The sequence below is a fragment of the Rhea pennata genome, chromosome 3 (genome assembly GCF_028389875.1).
Source record: "Rhea pennata isolate bPtePen1 chromosome 3, bPtePen1.pri, whole genome shotgun sequence".
Taxonomy (NCBI): domain Eukaryota; kingdom Metazoa; phylum Chordata; class Aves; order Rheiformes; family Rheidae; genus Rhea; species Rhea pennata.
Window position 1 is genome coordinate 113,202,699 of NC_084665.1, and position 22,389 is coordinate 113,225,087.

The 22,389-nt window shown below is 37.1% G+C and overlaps 1 protein-coding gene across 2 annotated transcripts in view; it reads left to right on the plus strand.

The window, feature by feature from the left end:
• Positions 1-18,057, plus strand: part of TAF1B (TATA-box binding protein associated factor, RNA polymerase I subunit B) — a 49,174-nt gene extending 31,117 nt beyond the window's left edge. Inside the window, exons 9-16 of one of the 2 annotated variants that reach the window (XM_062571148.1) lie at positions 1,918-2,065; positions 4,161-4,338; positions 4,654-4,700; positions 7,483-7,573; positions 7,982-8,052; positions 10,369-10,594; positions 14,741-14,855; positions 17,346-18,057. In XM_062571148.1, coding sequence (XP_062427132.1) covers positions 1,918-2,065; positions 4,161-4,338; positions 4,654-4,700; positions 7,483-7,573; positions 7,982-8,052; positions 10,369-10,594; positions 14,741-14,855; positions 17,346-17,351 — 882 coding nt within the window. In that variant the 3' untranslated portion in view covers positions 17,352-18,057. Of the gene's footprint in view, positions 1-1,917; positions 2,066-4,160; positions 4,339-4,653; positions 4,701-7,482; positions 7,574-7,981; positions 8,053-10,368; positions 10,595-14,740; positions 15,222-17,345 lie in introns of those variants that run through there. The other variant, XM_062571147.1, reaches the window with a different exon arrangement.
• The last annotated feature ends 4,332 nt before the right edge of the window (positions 18,058-22,389 follow it).

Here is a 22,389-nt window from a genome sequence, read left to right on the forward strand (position 1 = left end):
AAATAACTGAATGAAAAGCCATTATTTCAGTCCCACTGTTGTTGCAAATGTAATTACTATGTGTTTTTAATCTTGTCTATAAAAACAGAAGCCTGATTTTGTTCTTTTTCAGAAATGTTTTAAATCCATGAACTTAAGTGTAAGCCCATGCTAAATTCCTAATAAGGAAAGTACCTTATGAACATAACTGACTTGTTAAGTATGAATACATGATAAGGTACTGAATTGGATAAACAAAAAAGCAGAAAAAAAAGAAAATGTACTGTTTAAAATAGTGAAGTAGCCCAAACAACTGGAAAGCATCATTTTAACATGTAAATTCAAGTAATCATTTAAAGTATAAAGAAATAAGAAGTATAGAACAATATTTAATAAAGCAGTTAAAGCGTTAAGAAATGAGGGTTGAAACTTGCAGTCCAAACTTTGCTTCAGCAGACTTTACTGATCCTGTTGATTTTATTATGAATAAGCATGTCAGAATCAGTTTGTAAACTACATTCTCTGGCAAAAAAGCTTCAGTAGAAGTAGGGAGAACTTCCTTTATATAGTTAGTAATCTTGAAAAGAAAGAGTTGCAGATTGATTTTTGTGAATGACTATGCAAATATGGAATTAGATTTTTCTTCTGCATGAAATTTTATTAAAGGTTCTTTGGGAAGATACTGGAAAATGTGAGCATGCTACTGAATGGTAATGGCAACCAGGTCACAAAGGCCAAAGTACTGAAGGCCATCTTTGCCTCTGTCTTTACTGGTAATTCTGACCTTCAGCAGTACCAGCTCCCTGAAATGAGCAGGGAAGTCCAGGGCAAGGTAGGGAATCCTTAATCAAGTTAGGGAATATTTATTAAACATGCTGAACCTACATAAGTCTGTGGGCCTTGATGGAATGCACCCATGAATGCTGTGCGAGCTGGCCAGTGTTGTGAGACCGCTCTCAGTAATGTCTGAAATGTCATGGCTATCAGGAGGGGTTCCAGAAGACTGAAAGAAAGCAAATGTCAACCCTGTCTTCAAAAAGGAGGAGGAGAATTTGAGGCTGTCAGCCTCACATTGATTCCTGGGAATGTGATGGAATGAACAGTCCTGGAAGCCGTTTCCAAACATAGAAGGGCAAGAAGAGGTTATGTCCAGTGCTGGACCCCTCAGTACAAGAGGGGTACAATTGTATTGGTGCGAGCCCAGCGAAGGGCCACAAAGATGATGATGGGACTGGAACATCTGACATACGAGGAGAGGCAGAGAGAGCGGGAGCTGTTTAGCCTGGAGAAGAGAAGAATGAAAGTGGATCTTAACAATTTAAATACCTGATGGGAGGGTGTAAAGATGATGAGTCAGACTGTTCTCAGTGGTGCCCAGTAACAAGAGGCAATGGGCACAAACTGAAATACAAGAAACTGCATTTAAGCATAAGTTCATAAATAAATAAATAAATGTACATATACATATATAGAGAGAATGAGGGTGTCCAAACACTGGAACAAGCTGGCCAGAGAGGTTGCAGAGTCTCCATCCTTGGAGATACTCAAAACTCTAGTGGACGTAGCCCTGATTGACCTGGTCTGTGTGACCCTGCTATTTGAGTAGCAGGTTTGGACTACGCGGTCTCCAGAAGTCCTTTACAATCTCAGCTATTCTGTGATTCGATTTTCTGTTAAAACTTTAGAAATTTCACTCTCAATTGCACTTTTTTTAAGGTATGTCTTCAATTTTGGAGCATCTGTAAACATACTGATCACTTTATGTAAAAGGTGATGCATTGGTTGCAGGTCTGACAAGCAACTTTATGTATGATTACCTCATATTGGATGCTAAAGAAAGCAGTGTTTCTGCTTTAAATAATACAATATTTTAAATCAGTAACTAATACAGAGGTAGCAGAAGTATATAAAATACTCTAATACTCTAATGTCTTTCAGTCATGGCCTGTATATGAAGAAGTGTACAACAAAATGCTTCAACTTGCCTCATTCTTAGAGCTGCCTCGGTTTCCAGATATAACAGAGAGCTGCTTTCTTCATCCAGACATGTTGTGCATGAAGTACTTGATGGAAGCTAACTTACCTGGTAAATATTTTCTCAAACCTGAACCAATACAAATTTTTTTCGGTGTGTTAAACTCTAGTAAAAAGACTTGAATTACTACTTTAAAATTTACTACTCTTTTCCTTCTAATTTATACACATTTAAGCTAGAACCTGAAAGATAATTTCTGTAAAAAGTGCCTTCATCAAACATTTGAAGTACATGTTACAGGCCCTGATATGCAGGATTTTGAGTGCTCATTCTGTAAACTTGTTGAGGAGATGCTTCATTTCAAATCTCTGAGTATCCATGTGAAATAAAAGGTACTAGCTGAAATCAAGCGATTTATTAACTTAAGAGAAATGATTCACTAAGTCAGAATCTCGGTACAAGTGGGATTGTCTTATGAAATAGTACTACTTTTGAATGGGTTTGGAATACATATTTTATAAACTCAATTTTAATGAAAAAGTGTTCTTGAATGTCACTATTTTAGAGAGTTCTCCTTAGTCTGCAGCTTTTAAAAACTGGTTTGCATTCTGGCTTTGATTGCATTACTCTCATTATTTAATGTAAATGTTTTAGCAAACAATTGCTAAGACAGTATTTTAAAGGACTACTTTTTAAATCCTAACTTTCTACAGAGGTAATAAATTTCAGTGTGCTTTTTTTGTGTTGATTTCCCCCTTTCTATTAAAAGCTAATCTGAGTAATTAAATTAAATTCAGCTCATCTTGAGATCCATACATATAAATGAAAGTGAAAAGTGACTTTGTTACTTGACTTATTAGCATTAATTTTAGTATTAATAAGTGATACTGTGTGACGAGTCAGTTTCTATCTCACTTTATTTCTGATTTAGCATTGAAATCACGTATTGTGTGAGTATTAAATGTTTGTTTTTTAATCCTAAAATTGCATAATGAATATTTAATTATCTAGCAAACAAATCAATCCTGGTATCTATCTGCTGGGCTAACATACTTCCCATCATGTATCACCTTCACTTAAGATGACTTCTAAGGACAAATAGCCTGTAAATTATTTTTTTCTCAAAACATGTACATTTTAACAATTCATGGTTTGGCGGTTTTTATTGTTTTATTTTGCAATGAGTTACACTGAAATAAAATTATATAGCTTTTGTATATGCTCACAATTAAATAAAGAAGAGAGAGCCTTCAGATTTAGGGCTAAAATTCCAGAGCAGAAATGCTGATTTTATGCTTTTAGATCCTATGTAGAATCACATTATTTTGAAGCATCAATCAAATCAGAGTCTAGAAATTTGGCACATTCTTATTTATTACAAAGAAATACAAAGCTAAATACTCCAGAAAATATTTTAAAAGAAGAATATTTTATGCTTTATGTTTTCTTAGAAACTTTATTCACTATTTGAAAAAGGACTACTGTTGTTATGTAGCAACTCCTAAAAAGGTAAATTAAGCAATGAATTGGCGCTGCTTCTTAGGACATTAAATAATAATGAAGAGTCCATTTTAAATATCTAAAATAAAAACAAATATACTGATAATATTTATAAAGGTATATACAATGTGTTTTGGAAGTGCTTTCATGGTTTTCAGTTTTTGTTTAGGTTTTACTAACGTCTGAGAGTATTAAAAAATATTTCGTACTGAACTCTTTGTAAGCAACAAAGGAATACAAAGTATAGATGGATTAGCGTTGTACTTAGTCATACATTGCTAACCTTTGTGGAATCTGATGGTGATGTAATCAACTCTTGTATTTCTTGCTAAACAGGAAAGGTGAGAAATTTGGGGGATTTGTATGTGTGAAAAATAAGCATAAAGTAATGAGAGACTATAGATACCATACTGCTTCTTTTGGAACTGCAGTTGTCTTTTTCTTTTTTAATATACATTGTACTAGCAAAATTTTTTCCTGTGCATATAGAATAAGTTGCAACTCTTTCTTTATATAAATACAGTGAAGATTACTTAATATTTATAAAAAATATCCAAAAACACTTTTCAGATGGAAAAAGTTGTCTAATTGTCCCAAAAGTTAGAAGCATTTTTTTTTGCCTCAAATCACTAACGTATTTGCATTGTGAAAGTACTTTTAGCTTGTCTCAACATTTCATTTTCTATTTTTAATTATAATTAATCAGATGAATTGCATAATTGGACTTGTCGAGTGGTGAAAAAGATCCATATAGGAGAAGCAGATTTCCTGACTTTTGCGCCTGGAAATAAGTCAACAAGAAAAGTGAAATATGATGTTCTTGCTGCAGCAGTTATTGTAGTGGTGCTCAAATTACTGTTTTTATTAGATGATCACTATGAATGGTAAGTGTGCAGGCAAATCTGTTTCGAAGCCCAAAAATTCAAATTGTGCAAATGACCATATTAAATATTTTTCTTTGTTAATATTTAATTTATGTATTTGCATTTTGATTGACTTCAGTAACGGAAACATATAGACTTGAAAGTATCTTTGCCCTTAAATGTTACTTATTTTTTGAAATCATCAGTTTAAATCTGGAACTTGGAATGAAAAAGGAGTTACGATGTTTTTTTCGGTTTTATTTGAAATCCATATTTAAAGTCTTAAAAGTGCAGGTTTTGGATCTACAGAATAGTCAGCCTGGTATTTCTTTTCAGGCTACTGTCAGACTTCGCTGAAGAAAGAAATAAAAACAACAAAGAAGGTACATAAATATTCTAGTGGAAGCAGTCTGTTATGATTTTGTAAATGAAATAATTTTGTAATCAAGCTTGAAAGATTTAGTGCTATTGATTATTAAAAATGTGTGGGTTTTAGCATTCATTAATACTTTTTCATTAGTTATTCTTTTAGAACCTTTATTTAAAGAGAAGAGTAGATCTTATTTGAATAAAATTGTCTCAGTTTACCTGTATAACTTTTATTGTACTTGATAGATGAATTATGTACATATTTTGCTAGATACCTTTCTGTTTTTCCTTTTGTGTGTTTGTCTCCTATTGTTTAGAATTTTGTCCTTTCATGTCTGCCAGGTAAAGCTGAATGCTTACACAGTAAAGAGGGAACACTTTGATCATAAATAGCAGATACTTATTAGGGGCATCAAACCACATTCATGATAAAATCCAAACTTGTTTAGTCATGTTAAATAAAATGTCTTAGTGTGTACCATATTTATATTTCAGATGTAATCTATTTTCTTAGTCTAAATAATCCTGAGAGAGTGTGGAAAAGCAAGCAGCAATTAAGATAGGAAAGATAATGTTGTGAACATGGTTCTTTGAGGGCAAAAAGACCGAATCAAAGATTAGAAGTCTTCAGGAAGGTGTTCCATTGGTCTTATCCAGATCACAATTGAAGATAAGATCAATGGTGCGTTACCTGGATTTATGTTTTAAACTTCCATCCAGTTTTGGGTCCATTTTGACCCTTGCATTACTTTCTAAAAATTTAAGTCAGCAAAAAATCAGTGTTAGCAATATGCTAACACAAATACTGCTATATCTAGAGAGAGTCATGATTGTTAAACAAACAAACGTAATTCATTTTCAAATAGATACACAAATGTATTTTGTATCTTATTTTTCTTTTCAATTTACCTTGAATAGTTGAAATACATGATAGTGACAAGAAGTAGAAGTTGCACAATTTTTGAGCTGAGGCTCAAAGCCATTAATGTCTTAATGGAATTTCTCCCTTATTAACAAGTCTTACTGCCTTTGGGGGTTACCAGCTCATTCTTTGCGCGCTTTTTAACCTTGAAATCTTACAGCATACAGCATGGAGCATTTTGCACTATATTATGTTGTCCCTATTCTTAAAATGTTACAGTGACAGTGAGCAGCTGTGCAGAAGAGCTGATGTGAGAATTTCTGTTAGAGTACTGGTTAGTTCCAAAGCTCAAAACTGCCTCTGGCATTTTGGCAAAGTTAGTGTACTGAAATGAATAATGTTTAATTCTTAGTTTTAAAGATCCAGATTATGTTAACTTAATTTTCAGTTGAACAGTTCTTTTTCTATTTTTTTTTTAAGGAGGGGAAAGGGGAGTTCAACTCTTGTATTTTCATTCAAGACACTGAAAGTTGCAGATACCTACTGAAAGTAGGTATTTATAGTTAGCTATTACTTTTGTGTGTATATATTCTTGAACTGCATACATATACACATACATATATACATCTCAGTCACATATTTTTTGAACATAAACAGTATTCTGTATCAGAGTTGTATATTTTCCAGTTGACTCAACTATATCAGCATAAGATTAGCAGCACTAGTCAGATAAAAGGTAAATATAGCCTAGCATGGTGCCTCTAACAGTGGGTTTACTTGTGACAGATGTTGAAAGAAAGAGTAAAAATCAAGATACATGAAAAAAAATTTCTTCCCCTAGGCTGCCCTCCCAGCACACCATGGTTTGAGTCTTAAAAAACAGTGATGGATTTTTCTCCCTTACATTTGTCCTCCACTTTTTGAATCCATTCATATTATTAGCGTTTAAAACATCCTGTGGCAGGATAACTAGAATAAATGAAAAACATAGATAGTAGAAAACATATGTAAGCTTGCTTATGAGAACAACATAGTCACCTTCAAAACAGTTTGAACAGCTAGCTGGTAAGCGTCGCATGCAGTGCAGCTGGAGTGGTGGGGAAATGCAACTCCTAGTTAATTCACAATGCAGGTAATTCACCCACAGGTAATAAGAGTTGATTATACTTCAAAAATTATTCTCTATACTTATGTATGATTCTGTCTGGAATTCTTAAACCTGCTGTACCCTGTTGATTCACTTCAGTCCTGTGCCTCTGTGGAGCATCGATGATAAACATGCTGCTAAACATGGTGTGATAAACATTGCTTTCATGTTTTGGTGTTTGTTGGTAAATACTTGTTCACATATCAGTGAAAGAAGTTCCTGTCTCCCAAAATGTGGGAGGCTGATACATGCAGTCATCAAGTTTGTCCTTCTTGCCCTGTATCATTTCACAGGTGGTAGGAAAGACTGTGGAGTTGATCAAACTGTTTGAAATCCTGAATCTGAGCTTCTTTAGAAGTTATTCGTTCATATTTAAACTTGATCTATAGTGTTACTAATTCATTGAAGTCAGCTTTCAAAAAGATGAAGGCCACTTCACATTGTTGAGATCTAATTCATTTAGTAGAGACAAGGAGGTAGTTTTTAGGCTCAACATCTGGAAAGGAGGGAAGGTTTGAATTGTACTAAATCTGTGAAAACTACTCAAAGCCAAGGAACTTCTCCACAATTCTTAAGACGTCCTGCTCTTTTACTGCGTTTCCACTTTTTATTTCTTTGGTAGATGAATTGCTAGATCAAGTATGTTCTCTGTGGGCATAAACAAATCAGGGTTTTTAACAGACCAAAGAAACAAGATCTTGACTGCATGTAGACCAATTTTTGAATATTACATATTTCTTTCTTTTCTTCTTAAACCTGAAATTTTAATTTTGAATGTTTTCTTCAGATGGTCCATATTTCGACTTCAAAAAGTGGTGCAAGGTTATAAAAAATTCCTTGGATGTGGAGCAAAAGAAATTGGATGAAGAAAGAGCTAAGTAAGAGATTTTAAAAAAAAATTTTATATAGTATTGCTCCTCACAGAAGTTGAAAAGTAATTTGCCATTTAGTTGAACACAGTAAGCTTGGGTGAATGAAACAGTTAAATCCCTATCTTAGTCTTCTATTTACACTCATAATGTTAATCCAGTATAATAATTAAATGCTCACTTTCTGTGACAAGTAGCTTATACAATCAAACAACTGATTACAGTAAATCTATGATTACATGCCTCAGTTTGTCTGAAAAAAAGATTTCCTGTATACATAGTGGAGGGAGTATTAATGGCACTAATCATTAGACTATTTAAATAGCTGTAATACTACTTGTAAGAAATTACTATTCTTTTATATGTTTACTCCAGCTGTCTTTTTTTCCTTACAATTTTCATTTCTTTTGCTGATAGGTATCTGTGGAGATGTGAAAAGCCACTGTTTTACTCAGCCAAGAAGAAATCTAAAGTTCTTAAGAGAAGGCGTGAGTAAATTTTGCCTCTTTCAATCAATGCAAAAATCTGTTCCAACTTTTCCCACCATAGAAAATCTGCAAGCCCTAACCGTGATAACATTTACATCTTAAAATACTTTTCCTTCTCTCTTTTATCTCTGTGCTCAATTAATATACTATTTTACAACCCATGGCTGGAATTCTTCAGACAGTCATTTTCCTCAAGCTTAACTCAAACTGCCTTTGCCAGTCTCCCTAAATGACCTACTTATCCTAATCTCAGGATGAGAATTCTGTCCTCATCTTCACCGATTTGTCAGCTGCCTTTAGATAACTGCGTTTTTCATGAATTGTTACTGCTCTCCCATGGCTTTGGTGTGCCTTTTCCCCTTTACTTCCTTTTATCACTGCATAAGTATGTCCTTTGGTAGATCCTGTATATCCCTCTTTTCTCCCACTCATTCTTGCGGTCTCCTGTAGAAAGTGAGGAGGTTTTGTCTGAATATGACTTTACTTAAATAGCTAGCTATATTTGATCAGAATGAAGGTTCATCTGTCTCTATTTTAGTAGTTCTAGAAATTACCTATAAGAAATGACTGGATTTTTCTCTTTTTTCTGTATCAATTAAAAATTACCCGTGGAAATATGGGAAACCACAATTTTATTTAGCCAAGTATAAAACCTGAAGATCCTTGTTCTGTTTATCTAGTAGATGGGAGATATTAAGAGAGATGGTAGGAAGTATGGCATGTGCTGTTTTTCCCTTGATGTAGTCTAGCAGTTTCTGGCAGTGACTGGTTTAGGGACTTCTAAACAAGTTATAACATCATATTTGGTTTGAATAACTCTTGTTGGACTTCTCTTGCAAGAACTTATTTATACACTTTTGAACATGATGTAGGATGATCCTGCAGTTAAGTCATATTCTGTAGAAAAATAAATTTTTTTAATTTGAAACTGATTATTTAGTTGGATGCCCTTTACTGTTGTGTTTATAAGAAAAAGTGAATAATCATTCATTGCTAATGATTTCTCTTCTACTCTAGAGTCCGCTTCTGGTTCTACTTGTCTCAGAACTAGGAAGAGGCTAGATTGCTGAACTTTGTCACTGGCCATTGCAAGCAAGATTATTACATAATACCATTATAACAATTTTAAAATAGTAGAGACAAAAAATACCTATGCAAAGAGTGCTCCAAAATTGTTCTCCTTTTGATGTTTAAATATTTCCTAATTTTGACTCACTGTTTTTTTCTGGATGGTTTGCTTGCTTCTTGTCATGGAACTGTCCTTTAACTTAAATAGCTTTTTACCCTTCCTGGTGTTTACCATACACTTACATATTTGATAAATCTTTTCAGAAACCTTCCTCAGATTTTGTTTTTAATAGTAAATTTTAGTGTCCTCTTGAAAGATCAGTTTCCCATTCCTTAGATCACTTTAGAACTTCTTCACTGTATTTTTCCAATTTATGAATGGAATCTTTTTAAATCACAGCTTTCTTGGTGCAGCTTATAAAAAGAAATTGAAGTTTCAGGAGTGTTTTTTAGCCTATTTTTTATCCTAAGGAGAAAAGGCATATAGTGTTTTAATGTGGGTGTGTATCATCATGCCTTCTCTCCATCTGCCTCAATAACTAATGAAAATTTGGTCATAAGCTGTCACATTTGACAGAAGGGTAGAGGTCTCAAAGATAATATTGTTCCTATTGGGTTCTGAAGATGGAAAGCAGAGAGAGAACCTATAAAATGCTCCACTAAGAGGAAAACTGGAGTGTGTGTTTTGTTTTTTGTTTTTAACCCATATTAAACAACAAAAAGAATATTTCTGAGTATTTCAGTAGCCATGGGGAAAGGTGGTGTGGTGATGTGCGTGGTGAAAAATTTAGCCTTGTATCCACATGTGTAGTAAGCTGGTAAACCAGACATCCTTAACTCTGCTTCACAGGAAGCTACTCAGTAAATCTTGTCCGCTCTGAGTGATAGCATATGACCAGTTAAATGTAGTGAAAGGCATCCTGGCATACGTGTGCCATCAGAATAAAAAATATCAGCAATGCTGAATGGATTTTACTAGCTCTAGTGGGTGTGTTTTGGGAGTACCTCAGCACTAATATCATTAGGTATGAAAGACATGGTATTTTCAACAGTCTTTCAAAAGCTTTCTCTAGAGTGAATATTAAATAGAAAAGGAGGAGACAACATATAGTCCTTTAGCCTTTTTCAGTATGCAGTGCAGAGGGGGGGAAAGAAAAAAGCACCAGTATCCATTTTTTTTCCTTTTCTAAATCACCACTAAACGGTATTCTAATAGTTTGTCTTGGTTTTTTGTTTCTATTTGTACAGAAATAGTTGTGAACTTACAGAATCAGTTTGGCAAGCTGTCTGGTTCAGTGCAACCTGCTGAAAAGCCAAATCCTTCAAATTTTCAGTTAAACTGGTCTGAAGAAAACACAGATGGGAGTTGTTTCCATGGGCATAGCCTGAAGGGAATTTTGCAAGAAAAACATGGTTTACTTACAGCCATGAACCCTGACTATTGGCTGTGTACACTTAAACTATGTACTGAGAAGTAAGTATTCAAACTGTTATTAAATATATATATATATATATATATATATAATTTTTGAAAGTTCTGAAAATAAAGTACCTTTTTTAAAAAAATGACAAGAGGTGTATGCAGAGTTATGTATGCATACATAGTTAAAATTATTTGTAGAAAGGGGCATATGTGCAATGGTTAGTCTTGGACTGGGTGTAGACAAATTGTAATATGAAGAGTGATCAAAGTGAGCTTCTGAGAAGAGAAGAGATGAGACAAAATCAACAACCGAGGTCACGTGGCAAGAGTAGCAGCTAATTAGAAATATTCACTTCCTTCTTCATAGAATAGTAGACAAAGCTATTGCAGCAGAATTCTCCAGAGAATGGGAAAGCTAGTTCACCCCCTACACCCTCCAGGCCCTCCAAAAAAAAAAGCATAGGAATTTATTTTCTAAATCAGTGTGCTTCTTTTGTACTGACCTTAATCAAAATTAATGTTGGAATTAGCGATTGGAGTTCAATTAAGCAGCAATTTTTGCTTCCAAAATATATTTCAAAATAAAGTGATTGGGAGTGAAAGGGCACCATTGCTATCTCATCTAAACATATAAATTATCAACAGCTGTATCTTTTGCAAGCACACTGGACTAGTTAAAGAAGTAGTTGGGGAAAAGGAAACGTGCTATGAAGGACACTTAGTATCTGTCTTTACCAGAGAACTGTTCTCAAATCTTAGCTTCACAAATAAAGTAGAATTTCTTTTTTTTTTTTTTAGCTAAATGTATCTCAAAACAGTCATGCTATTTTTTGTGTAATTACTTTCTTTAAATAACTAAGGGACTTAAGTAGAAAGGAGAATGATAGCTCAGCTAACCCAGCCTTGCATAAATTCGTGTGGATAGTTCTGGCCTGGTTTTTGTCAGACTTGTCACTCCGCCTTCTGCTCCTGTGTCAAATTCTGCAAAAAAACAGTGAGTATTCCCCTTGGTGGGTCCTAGCAGAGAACCGTGGCCAATACAGCCTAGCAATAAAAAAACAAAAGCCGTAATGAGGGAGTTTACCAGTTCAGTAGCATTTCTCCCAAGGAATAGGAAGTATCTAAAATAGTGTTTCTTACAAACTCCCTTCGTGGTGTAGATAAGGCTACCGGATTGTACGCCAATTTTTGGTTCTGCTCTTGTTTGTATCATGGAATCCTAATCCAGAAGATGAATGTACTGGTAAACTTCACTCGAAAATACGGACTTTGCAGAGGGACTGAATTCTTCTGAATTTCTGATATGTGCAATTTGAGTATGTTTTGAGGAAGGAGGTCAGGCTATGTTATTGAAATCTTACTTCACATTAGTGTGTTAAATAATTTCTTAAATCATTATTTGATATATGCTTCTGCATGTCATGCCTAAGAGAGCAATAGCTCCTATTAAAACTTAGTAATACATTTCTGATTTTTTAAATATTGTATATTCCCTTTGAAAATAACTGAGTTTTACATGTATGCAAGTTTTTCTCTCTTTTACTGGATTTATTTGCTTATCTTTATTTTCCTTTTCACACTACCTTTCACATATCCACTGTGACAGAAATGGGTTGGAATAATGTAAACAAAGTGTTATATTACAAGAGCTTTGGTGTATGGATTCATTCTTTTGTATGAACAAGAAGCTTTTCTAAGGGGAGGAGGGGTAGTAATCCTTTTACCACAAATTTGCGTAAATCTTATATACACACTGAATGAGTAGATATTTCAATGTGTTTGTATGAATAATCTTTTCATGCAAAGTCTGTTTTTAAGCCTACATTTTCTATGCAATGTATTAAAATATTAATGGCAAACTGTCACAGTCTTCGTGAAACAAGATTTGAATTTAAATTCTTAACAGTTAAATTTCCCATTATATCATTTGCAATGCGAGTAATTAATTATACATCTGACACTTAACTTTAGAAAATAATATGTACTCCCTCATATGAGATTTTATCCTATGTAAGTGTGCGTATATGTAATAGAACTAAAAACAAACTTAGTAATTCTCTTTCTCTCAAAATCAGTGTGGTCTGACTGGGACTACTGAAATACTTTAATCCTATGGCTAGTGTATAATTTCATTGTGGGAAAAGCTGAAGTTCATAAAATTGTTGGTAGTGTTTTTGTATTTTCATGTAAAGCTTTAAATTTTAAACTTAATTCTAAATTCATTGGGTATATAATTCTTTATTTGAGATAATATATGATGATGTATTATAATAGATGAGAAATTTTCAGAAAATTTGATTTTTTCCCTTATTACATCTAAATTTAAAATCATCTGGCATTTTTATTATCTCTTTTTAGAATCTCTTAAAGTAAACAGCTCAAAAAAAGCACAAAATGGGAAAAAAGAGTTACATGTATGTATGTGTGTGTTTAGTCTTGTGAAAAAGGTAGCTGCGATATATCAAGTGCTTTACGGTATCGATTTAATTCATTTAGCTCAGAATATAAAGTATTATTTCTTCCCACCCATTCCCACTGAAAGTTGAAATTTGACACCTAAATTGCTGTAAGAGTTATAATTGCTGAATCTCAAGTTTAAGCTAGGATATGAAAACATATTTTTTCATTTGTTAGTTTGTTTTAATTCATATTGGCCAGAAAATGCAGATTTGGTTCAACCAAAATATTTTAGATATGAAGCTTGAATTTAACACATGCTTTGAAGTGAAGGAAAAAATATGAGTAGGGCTGTGGAGTCAGCTAGATCTTTTTGACACTGCTGAAATGAACAACTTAATTTAGTTTTTGTAAGAGGCCACTGGCAGCTTTCACGGAACATGAGGAAAGATCTGTAGGGCAGAGGATGGACCTAGGATGCAACAGACCTGGTTTCAGATTCCCTCTGTGCCTGTCTCAGGGGAAGGATTTAAACAAATACTTTGCTCCCTAAAATGTGGCCTGCATGACACTCTGGAATGGGTCCATCTTTTGCTCTAATTTGAGGTAAAATTGTGAATGTTTGATGGGCCAGAGGAAGCAAGCAAATGACTCTCCAGTCTAGTAATTAGCACACTTGCCTGTGAATTGGGACAGACAGGTTCCAGTCCTTGTTCTGGTGAATATTTAAGACTGCTGCTTTGAACCAGACAGAGGGGAAATTTAAAGTTTGTTTCTCCAAGTCCTAGGGCAGTGTCCTAGTAAGCTAGAAGATGTATGGGGCTTATACAGTGAATAGAACCTAAGTCTCCATATGAATGTAAAATTTTTTATTATTATTATTGAAATAGCTGGATCTTATGTTATTTTAAACTCACCACATCTAACAAAAGCAAATGTTGTGTCAGATTTTTTTTTTTCAATTTAAAACATTGAACCAAGAAATAATACTGCACTTTAACAGTGCCCTGCTACTGGTCATTTACAGAGCTATCTACTCAGCCTCCTCTGAGTCATCTTTGGTTCAGTTTGAGTTTGATGCTTGTTACCAGTAAGACTAATATGCTGTTTTCATTTTATACTTCATCAGTAAAATAACTTCCTCATTCTTCTTAAAATCTTTGCCATGATAGCTAATGGCAGAATGTAGTTATAGCACTCCTCCGTCTGTCAGCCCGACCAGTGTTTGCTGCATTGTTACTCCATTGGCCTGAAATAAGCTTTTCTCCTTTGTTTTTTGATTTGTATTTAGCATACAAAGGCAGCAGACAAGAAACGGACTGGCTACATGGCATAGTGGTAGGAAGGAGAGAGCAGAGACTAAGGAGTGTGTGCAAAGGAGAGTAGAGAAGAGGAAGGAGCCTGGGGTGTCTGCATTGAATAGTCTTAGTAATTTTAAAGATAGGTTGATAGCCATTTTTACACTTTGCTGTATTTGTTAAAAGCTGCTAGAAAGAATACCATTTCAATTTGATTCTGAAAGGCAAAGAACATATCCTCTATCTGGAAACATATCCTGTTTCACAGCAGGAGCAAGAAGCTCTACACTTTTTTCTCCTGTACCGAATCTGTACCATCTCTGAACATACCTTGTCCCAATTCTTTAAGGTGGGAGTGGCCCCTCTTACAGAATTGACACTGTGGGCCAGGATTGCGATTTATGGTATAGATAAAATGTTAGAGTTTTCCTCTAATTACAGTTAAATATATAAATGCTAAGTAAATACACTTCTAATTTAAGGGCTATTTCTTTCATTTCAGGTGGTGTGGTCGTCTGGCTCATTACAGAGAACTGGACTTTCCACAGAGTTATCATTTTGTACTAAGCTTATTCTCCTTTCTTCTGAGGGTACAGCCTTCTTACATTCATGAAGAGGTGTGTGTGATAGAACACAAACTTTTTATTAAAAAGCTCTTTAAAAAGCCAAAATACAACCCAGGCCGAAGGAAGTAGAAGGGCCTAAAAAGAGTAGCTAAGGAAACTGTTTACCAAAATTTAGTACCTCATTTTGCACTGGAACCAACGGGAAGCTATGAAATTAGCATTTTTGGCATAATTGTACATTAAGTATACTGGACAGCACATTAGCATCTAATAACATTGTAAGATTTTGCAATTAATACACTATCTATTTTGTTACCTACTGTTGTATGACAGCAAATACATTTCTAGAAAGTAATATTTACTTTTCTTTGAAATAGTGAGCTACCAAATAAAAGGAACAGATGGCTGATGTTTTCACTGTGGTGATTTGTTAAGTCATTGTTTCTAAACAGTCTGTTCTGGAGAAACTGGCATTGTTTTCTACGTTTCTTTGCTCTCTGAGCATGTTCCATTCCAGGCTTCGTGGTTCTTTTGCAGGTATTCTCAATGCCTAGAACTCCCCATCCTACTTCTTGTGCAGCAGTAACTGCCAGGTCCTCTTGTTATTTTTCTTTTGCAAGGCTACTGTTTTTTGAATTGCACTTAATTTCTTCAGGTAACTTTATAATAATTCAGTATATTTGGCAGCCTCAGCCATTATACCAGTTTCTCATGCTCAATCTTATTTATGCACTGTTTTTTTTTTTTAAAAAAAAAAAAACTATCCTAGGCAATGTGTAAATGAAGTACTTGAAAGTGATGTCCAGATTTATGGTCACAGGAAAGATATGGTTTGGATGGAAGTTTCAAATTTTACAAACATTTTAAGTAGTTCTTAGTATGACAGTAGAACAGGGATTTAGTGCACTAGTCCCACTAAGTTGTTGTAACATGCCTTTGATACAAATAAGAAAGCATAGTTTTAACAACACAGAAAGAAACAGTGTTGCTGGTGGGAGGAAAAAGAAAGAGCAGACTAAGTTGTTCTGTGTGTGTTAGATATTTCATAAGTGGTATTGTTTAGTATGTCTAAATCTACTGCCATGTTGTGCTAGATAAACACTTCTGAAAAGATACCTTGAACTAGTAATTACACTAATGGAATCAGAATATGCCAGTTTGAATCAGCCCTTGAGTTTTGTGTTTTTATTTGAATTTAAAAATTATCTATTGTATTTGACCTCATTGAGTGATAGAATTAAGTCTTTGGAAAAGTACCCATTGTTCTTGTTCTAGGTGAATATTTGTATCAGTAAAATTCTACCGAAATATAATATATAGCCACTGTTTTTAAGCTTTGCTCAAACTGCTAAAAGTGTTCTTTTTACTATATCTGTGAAAATTTTGAGTTACCTATCAAAAAGACACTTTAGGACATAAAGGATTAATTTAACTCAGAAGTCTTTATTTGAAAGACTTAATTATAGGTACACCTTTCTTTTAAAACTACTATAGTAGTAAAATCTGAGTTTCATAAATTAAAAACACTGTGCTCATTGTTACATTGTTATAAATATAACAAAGCTCCCTTAGATGTTAGAATAAATTAAAGTTTTACTTTAATAAACTGGAAGAAAGCTTGCAAGTAATCACCAAGAGCTGTGTGCCTCCTGGACACACAGGGTAAGAGATTTAAAAGTAAAGGGTGTGCCTCTAAAATACTTAATGTTAGTTCCATCCAGTTTAATCAATCAACACTTATGTTGGAGTAATGATGTTTAAGAAACTGATGAACCACGAGAGTGCCTTATCTTCAGTGAGGTGTAGTTGAGCTCTCTTGGGACAACTACTTTGAGTCCAGTTAATGTAACCCTGAGGTGGAGCCACACTGGTTACACAGTCAGATATTGGCAGATAGCCGAAGGGTAGGGTGTCTACCTCAACCCAGCACTTCCAACTACCTTTTCTATCTTTTTAAGTTATAACTCTATTCTGTAACTGTTTGCTGAAAATGTATGAGGAAAGCTCAACTTTTTGATACTGTCTTTTCTTTCTTGTACTTTTTCCTCTGGAAATTTTAGGTAAAGATTTGTTTTATTTCATACTCTAAAAGTTGAATGATAATTGTACAGTAAATATATTAAAGCTGTATGATTTTTAGATAAAAATTTAAGAACATTATATATTGAGAAGATTTAGAACAGTTAAGTGATTTTGTTAACTTACAAAATAGCAGATACCTTACATAGCAGCTTGAGACTGTGACATGTCTTCTAAAGTGAATTTAATCTTTTCCTGTACTTTGTGTATTATATTTTAATGCACAAATTTTTCTAAGAGTACTAATGTAACCTCATTTTATGAATTGTCCTAAATACTGCAACCTTTCTACTGATTTAGTGGAGAAATATGAGAGTCTTCTCATTTGAAAGTTACAGCTTTCAACATAATTGGAATTTTACCTTACTAGTTTTTCACTACCTTATATCAACTTAAACTCGGTCATTTGTTATGCAGAATAACTTAAAATACCTTTTTAAAAAAATTTATACTATTTTCCAGATGTGAACGGGAGATGTTTGACTTTTTCCTTGACCTCTTAAACAGACTTAAACCTGATTGAACAGCAGTGCTGAGAAGCAGGGAAGCCCTGTGCCTCCGTGCGGCGCCAGTTTATTGGCCGTATTTTGCAGTCTTCACTGTAATTGCATCCTAATGCTCTATTTCTAGCATTTCTCCTGAAACAGTAGTGTTTGGAAGATTTGAGAAAGCTTCATGAAATGTAGGTTCTGCAAGAGAGTAACTCACTGTCTCGTAACTTCCTGGAAAGCTCATAAAAATCCTCTCTTCTGGATGATTAAGACTGCCTTCTTTGCCGTTATGGACAGAAAAAGAAATTGCTGATGCTCTTGAAAGAATCTTTCGGGAGCAATTTGTGGGAAATTGTCAGAGGATGGTTTAGCGAGGCTGAGAGCAAAAGGGCAGGAACCGCAGGCCTTTGGGGAAAGTTACGGTCTGAAAATGTGTGTGAGAACTCTGACTAGGTGTGTGCTCTTTGGCTTATCCATCTGCTCCTCACATCAGCTTAAGTATGTTTTAGGCTGTTTCAGAGGCATTGAAGAGTCAGGAGAATTTTGTTTAATGAGTCTCATATTTCAGTCCAAAATGAAATGTACTTCCCAGTAGATATGGGTCATGTATTTCCTAGCTGAGCATGTTGGTGTATGTGGATTGGCCAAAGCAGTGTCTCTGAGTGTTTTTGTCCTAGCAGTAAATGCAGAATGCTTAATTTCCAGTCTCTCTTCTGTGTTTATTGGTTTTGTTTCCCCTCGGATGCGAAACTCCTTTTTTCCTGACCAGAGTAAATGAGGGAGAGTATAAAGAGGATGCCAAGATGTAGAAACAAGTATGCATGAAAGTGTTCTTCACTGCTGATTGTGCTAGGAATCTGCTGAAAGAGTGAACAAGGGACTGAGTAAGGATTGGTAGAACACAAGAGGATGAATGTTTGTGTCCTCACCTGAGGTTATAGCTGCCCTTTTGCAACTGCTAATTGCAGCATTTCAGAGGAGCCAGAGCATTCTTCTCCTCTCCCCCATCCTCAGCATCTAATATCTCCCTCTATCAATAAATCGGGTAGTTTTAAAAGAAAATACACATACATCTAAATACCTCGTTTCCACAGCTTCTTCGGATGGTAATCTCATATGGCTGCTGCAGAGGGTAGCAGTGACTGTGCATGTTCCAAGGCTTCCTGCTGTCCTACCAGTGGCTTTGCTCATCAGCTGTAGATCCTGCCATTGCCTACCAAGAAGTTCACTGAGTGTGTTTAGCACCTATGCTGTGATCTAACAAGCTCGATGCTTCTGTGCTGCCTTTTCTTGGAGGATACCAGCAGTGTCTGTTCGAGTGAATGTGTCCTGTATCTGACAGTGCTGCCTGAGCAGTGTGGTGCAAGTGGCTGCTGCTGCAAGATAGAGGGCGTGAAGATGCCACCTTCTTACGTGTAAAAGGAAGAGGAGGGTCCTAGGGGTGCAACTGTCAGGATATTAGATTGAAGAGCTAGTGAGCTCCAGCTCCTCAAAAAGTGGGCAGGTTCATGTCTGGGTTCAGGATGATTGTTGTAGCACAGCTCTGATGATAGTCCTGCAGGGTGAACCTGCAAGGCTCCTGATGATGGCCTTTCTCCTTGTTGCTTGGTAACATGATTTGACTCTAGGATGCTGTGAATTGAAGTCATCTGGCCCTGAATCTCATCTCTCTTGAGACTGTTACCTGATCATCAACATAGTAAGTTGTGCTGTTCCAGTGACTGTGACAAAACATTTCATTTACTAGAGGGCAGTTTGTCACTGAGATCTGTGGTGTTTATAACTTTACCTGGGCAGTTGAGTGGTTTCTGTGCTGTAGGGCAAAGTGGTTTAGGCACAAAACCTTAAGCACTGAACAGTGTGCAGCAAACAAATCACATGTGCTGATCTGTAGCTACACTTGCTACAGAATGGTGAAAAACACTACTATCAACCTGAGTGGCAGGATGTATGTACAAGAAAATAAAATTCAAAGGGAGTGTTTTACTGAGCAGAGATGAAAAGTATTCAAGGAGACTAGTTAGCACGCCAGAGATGTTACTGTAGACAAATTCTAGACTTCAAGTTGATTTTTAATGTAAATTACTGCAAAATAGATTTATTGATGTTGTAATCATTTCAAATGTCCTAAGTCAGCCTGATGAAGTCGCATCTCTTGCCCCCTCAATAGTCTGTAATGTCTCAACAATTTCTACCTTCCAAATGGGGTAAATACAAAATTAAAAGGGGAAATCAGATCCTTAAGGAATGCCTGCAAGATCAGCTATAGGGATAAGGCTCACATGATAAGCAAACTGCTTCTCTTGCATCTTCCTATTTCTTATTTCACACATTGTGCTTCCATTTATTTTTAAAATCTTTTTTTCCCAGCTTTTTCCATCTTCTCTTTCCTATAAAGCATTTGAGCTTCCTTTTCCATTGTCGCTCGTCTTTCTGTTTCTTTCCACCATTCCTGCTTTTGCCTCATTTCGTAGGCTGGGCTTTTCCTTCCCCTCTCTCCCCTTCCCTAGCCCTTTGATGCATTCAGGCTAATTTGGGGTGTGCTGTATACTGAAGAAAAGTATAGGAGATTCAGTACTCCTCAAAGCCAGCCCTGCTGCTTGGCCCTGAAGTTTTAGGGGTCCAGATTAAATAGAAGCTAGCTTGCCTTGTCTCCCTGCTGCCAAGTATCAGAAACTCAGATTTGATGCTTATTTATTTGACTGATGTGAATGGCTCATGATGATAATCATCATCTATGAGATTTTAAAACTTTATTTGTTAGGTAAATCGTAGCAATAGATAACGCTCATTCAGAATAATTCAGTTTTGGTACACGAAGATGTCAAAGGACAGGAGAGAAAAAGGTGTAGCACATCAATAGGGTGCTCAGCCAGGTGTTAACAAATGGCATGCGAGTTCTCTAGGGCTCCTTGCTTGTGTAAAGTGAGCTTCACTTCAAAAGGGATGAATACATAAAGAAGGGGAAGAAAAAAAGTGAAAACAGGGCAAAGCCAGAGGAAGAAGTTAAAGGATGGGCATGGGAGGTGGAGGAGAGCAATGAGACTGAGGTGAAAGGGCTGAGAGAGGGAAGAAGTTGGAGCGAACACCAGTAAGCACAGGGGCAAGGAAAGTCCTGCCAGAGTGCTGCTGCATCAGGTTGGGATGGCTTTGTGCCCAAGATGAAGCTTTCTTAAATCCTTTGTGCTTCTTGCCTGGTTTTATTCAGTGATGATGCAATCCAGTCAGTGACGTCACAGAAATACACCTACAAGCGGTGTTACAGAGTCTAGGTTGTGACCGGCAGATTAGTCAGTGGTGTCACAACTGCTGTTTATATCATTGTCTCCTGAACATGGAAGTGATTGTCGTGTCGATAACTTGAGTTTTCATCAGTGAATCAGGCTGTTAAGCAGAGAAAACAATTTTAATTTATTTGGAAAAAAATCTTGGTAAATTCTAGCTAAGCAGAAGTACAAAACATGGCATATTGCTCAGATTTCAGCAATTCAGGTGCAATGTGAGCACTTTCAACACAGACTGCACCTGGGTCACTTAGAGCGAAAGGTAGTATTGTATTTTATTATTAATGAAAAGTATGCCCATGTGCCATAGAGCAGCGATGGTGTGTGCACATCCTGGCTTTCCAAGAACAGAAGTGGTGAGTGTTAGGGATAAATAACTTAGGAGAAAGTTAGCAATCCTTTCCAATACTTGCTCTTTCTAGAGCAAGATCCAGTTTAATCTTATGATGTGTATCTTTTACCATTCTAGTGGCAGTATGTGCAGATCCAAACAAAGCATTTTGTTTCTAGAATGCTAGTTGTTATCCAGCCAGAGGATGTCAAGCAGCTTCCAGGGTTAGACCCTTAGTGAAAGCTTGTTCCTTTAGTTTCATATTTCCTTTGATTGGCTGCTTGAATTGTCTTTCCATAGCTTTGCATTGGAGTGTGTCTTATACAAATAGGGAAGGAATTTTGACCTAGAAGAGAGACCTCGTATTAGTGTACATGCTTTTAAATTATGGTAGCTATCTGAAGCATCTTCAGCGTATGATAGACAGCACTGTAGCTGTTTGGGTTTGATTTGACTTTTACTTAAGCAACTTGAGATATTTCTGATTCAAATTCATATGCGCTGTGAATTCATGGCTCTATAGGTGTATTTGCGATGGTGCCAGCATGGTAAAAACAGAGGATTTAGAGCTATTTCCAGCGATAAGCCTGTCGTAGACCTCCCTCTCGCCCTCCGCGGCTGGCTGCTGCTCGGGCCCTCAGCTCCGAGGCGCCCAGTGACTTTAGGATGCAGTGAGACTCGACAGCAGGTGCAGCATCCATGTAAAAGTCTTCCTCCAAAGAGGATTTAATGCAGAAAACAGCTATTAAGAGGGTGTAGACGGAGTGGGGGGGGGGGGGGGAAGGGAAACCTGTTCCTGCGGCTGCTAGCGTGGCGCGCGGGGCCTGCTCCGCGGTCGGGGGTCGTGGAGGCGCTCGGGACGCGGCCCGGCCTCGGGGGAGCCCGCTGCGCGCCGGGCTGGGAGCGCCGGGGGGCGGCAGGCGCCGCGCGGGCTGGCACGGTGCGACGGGGCCGGGGGGGGGGGGGGGAAGAGCCCTGCCCAACTCGCGGGAAGCCGCCGAGGCGCCCCGCGCCCCTGCGCACACCCCGGGGGCAGGTGAGCGGAGCGGGAGAAGGGGGTTTCCCCTCAGGGAAGCGCCCTCGGGCGCGGCGGGGCCGCAGGGCAGATCCCCGGGGCCGCCGCCGCCGCCGCCGCCGCCCCCTCGGCCGTTGCCCCGCGCGGCCCCGCAGCGGCGCCCGCCGGCCCCGCCCCGCCGCGCGGCCGCCCAATGGGGCGCGGCGGCCCCGCCCCGCGGGCCGCGGCAGCCAATGGGCGGCGGCGCGCGGCGCCCGTCCACCTGCGGCTGCGGGAGCCGGCGGAGCGGGCAGAGGCGCCCACAAAACCCGTCGGTGCGGCGGGTGCGCGCTGCTGCCTCCGCTCGCCCCGGCCGGCCGCGCCCGTCCCGCCGCCCGCGCCAGAC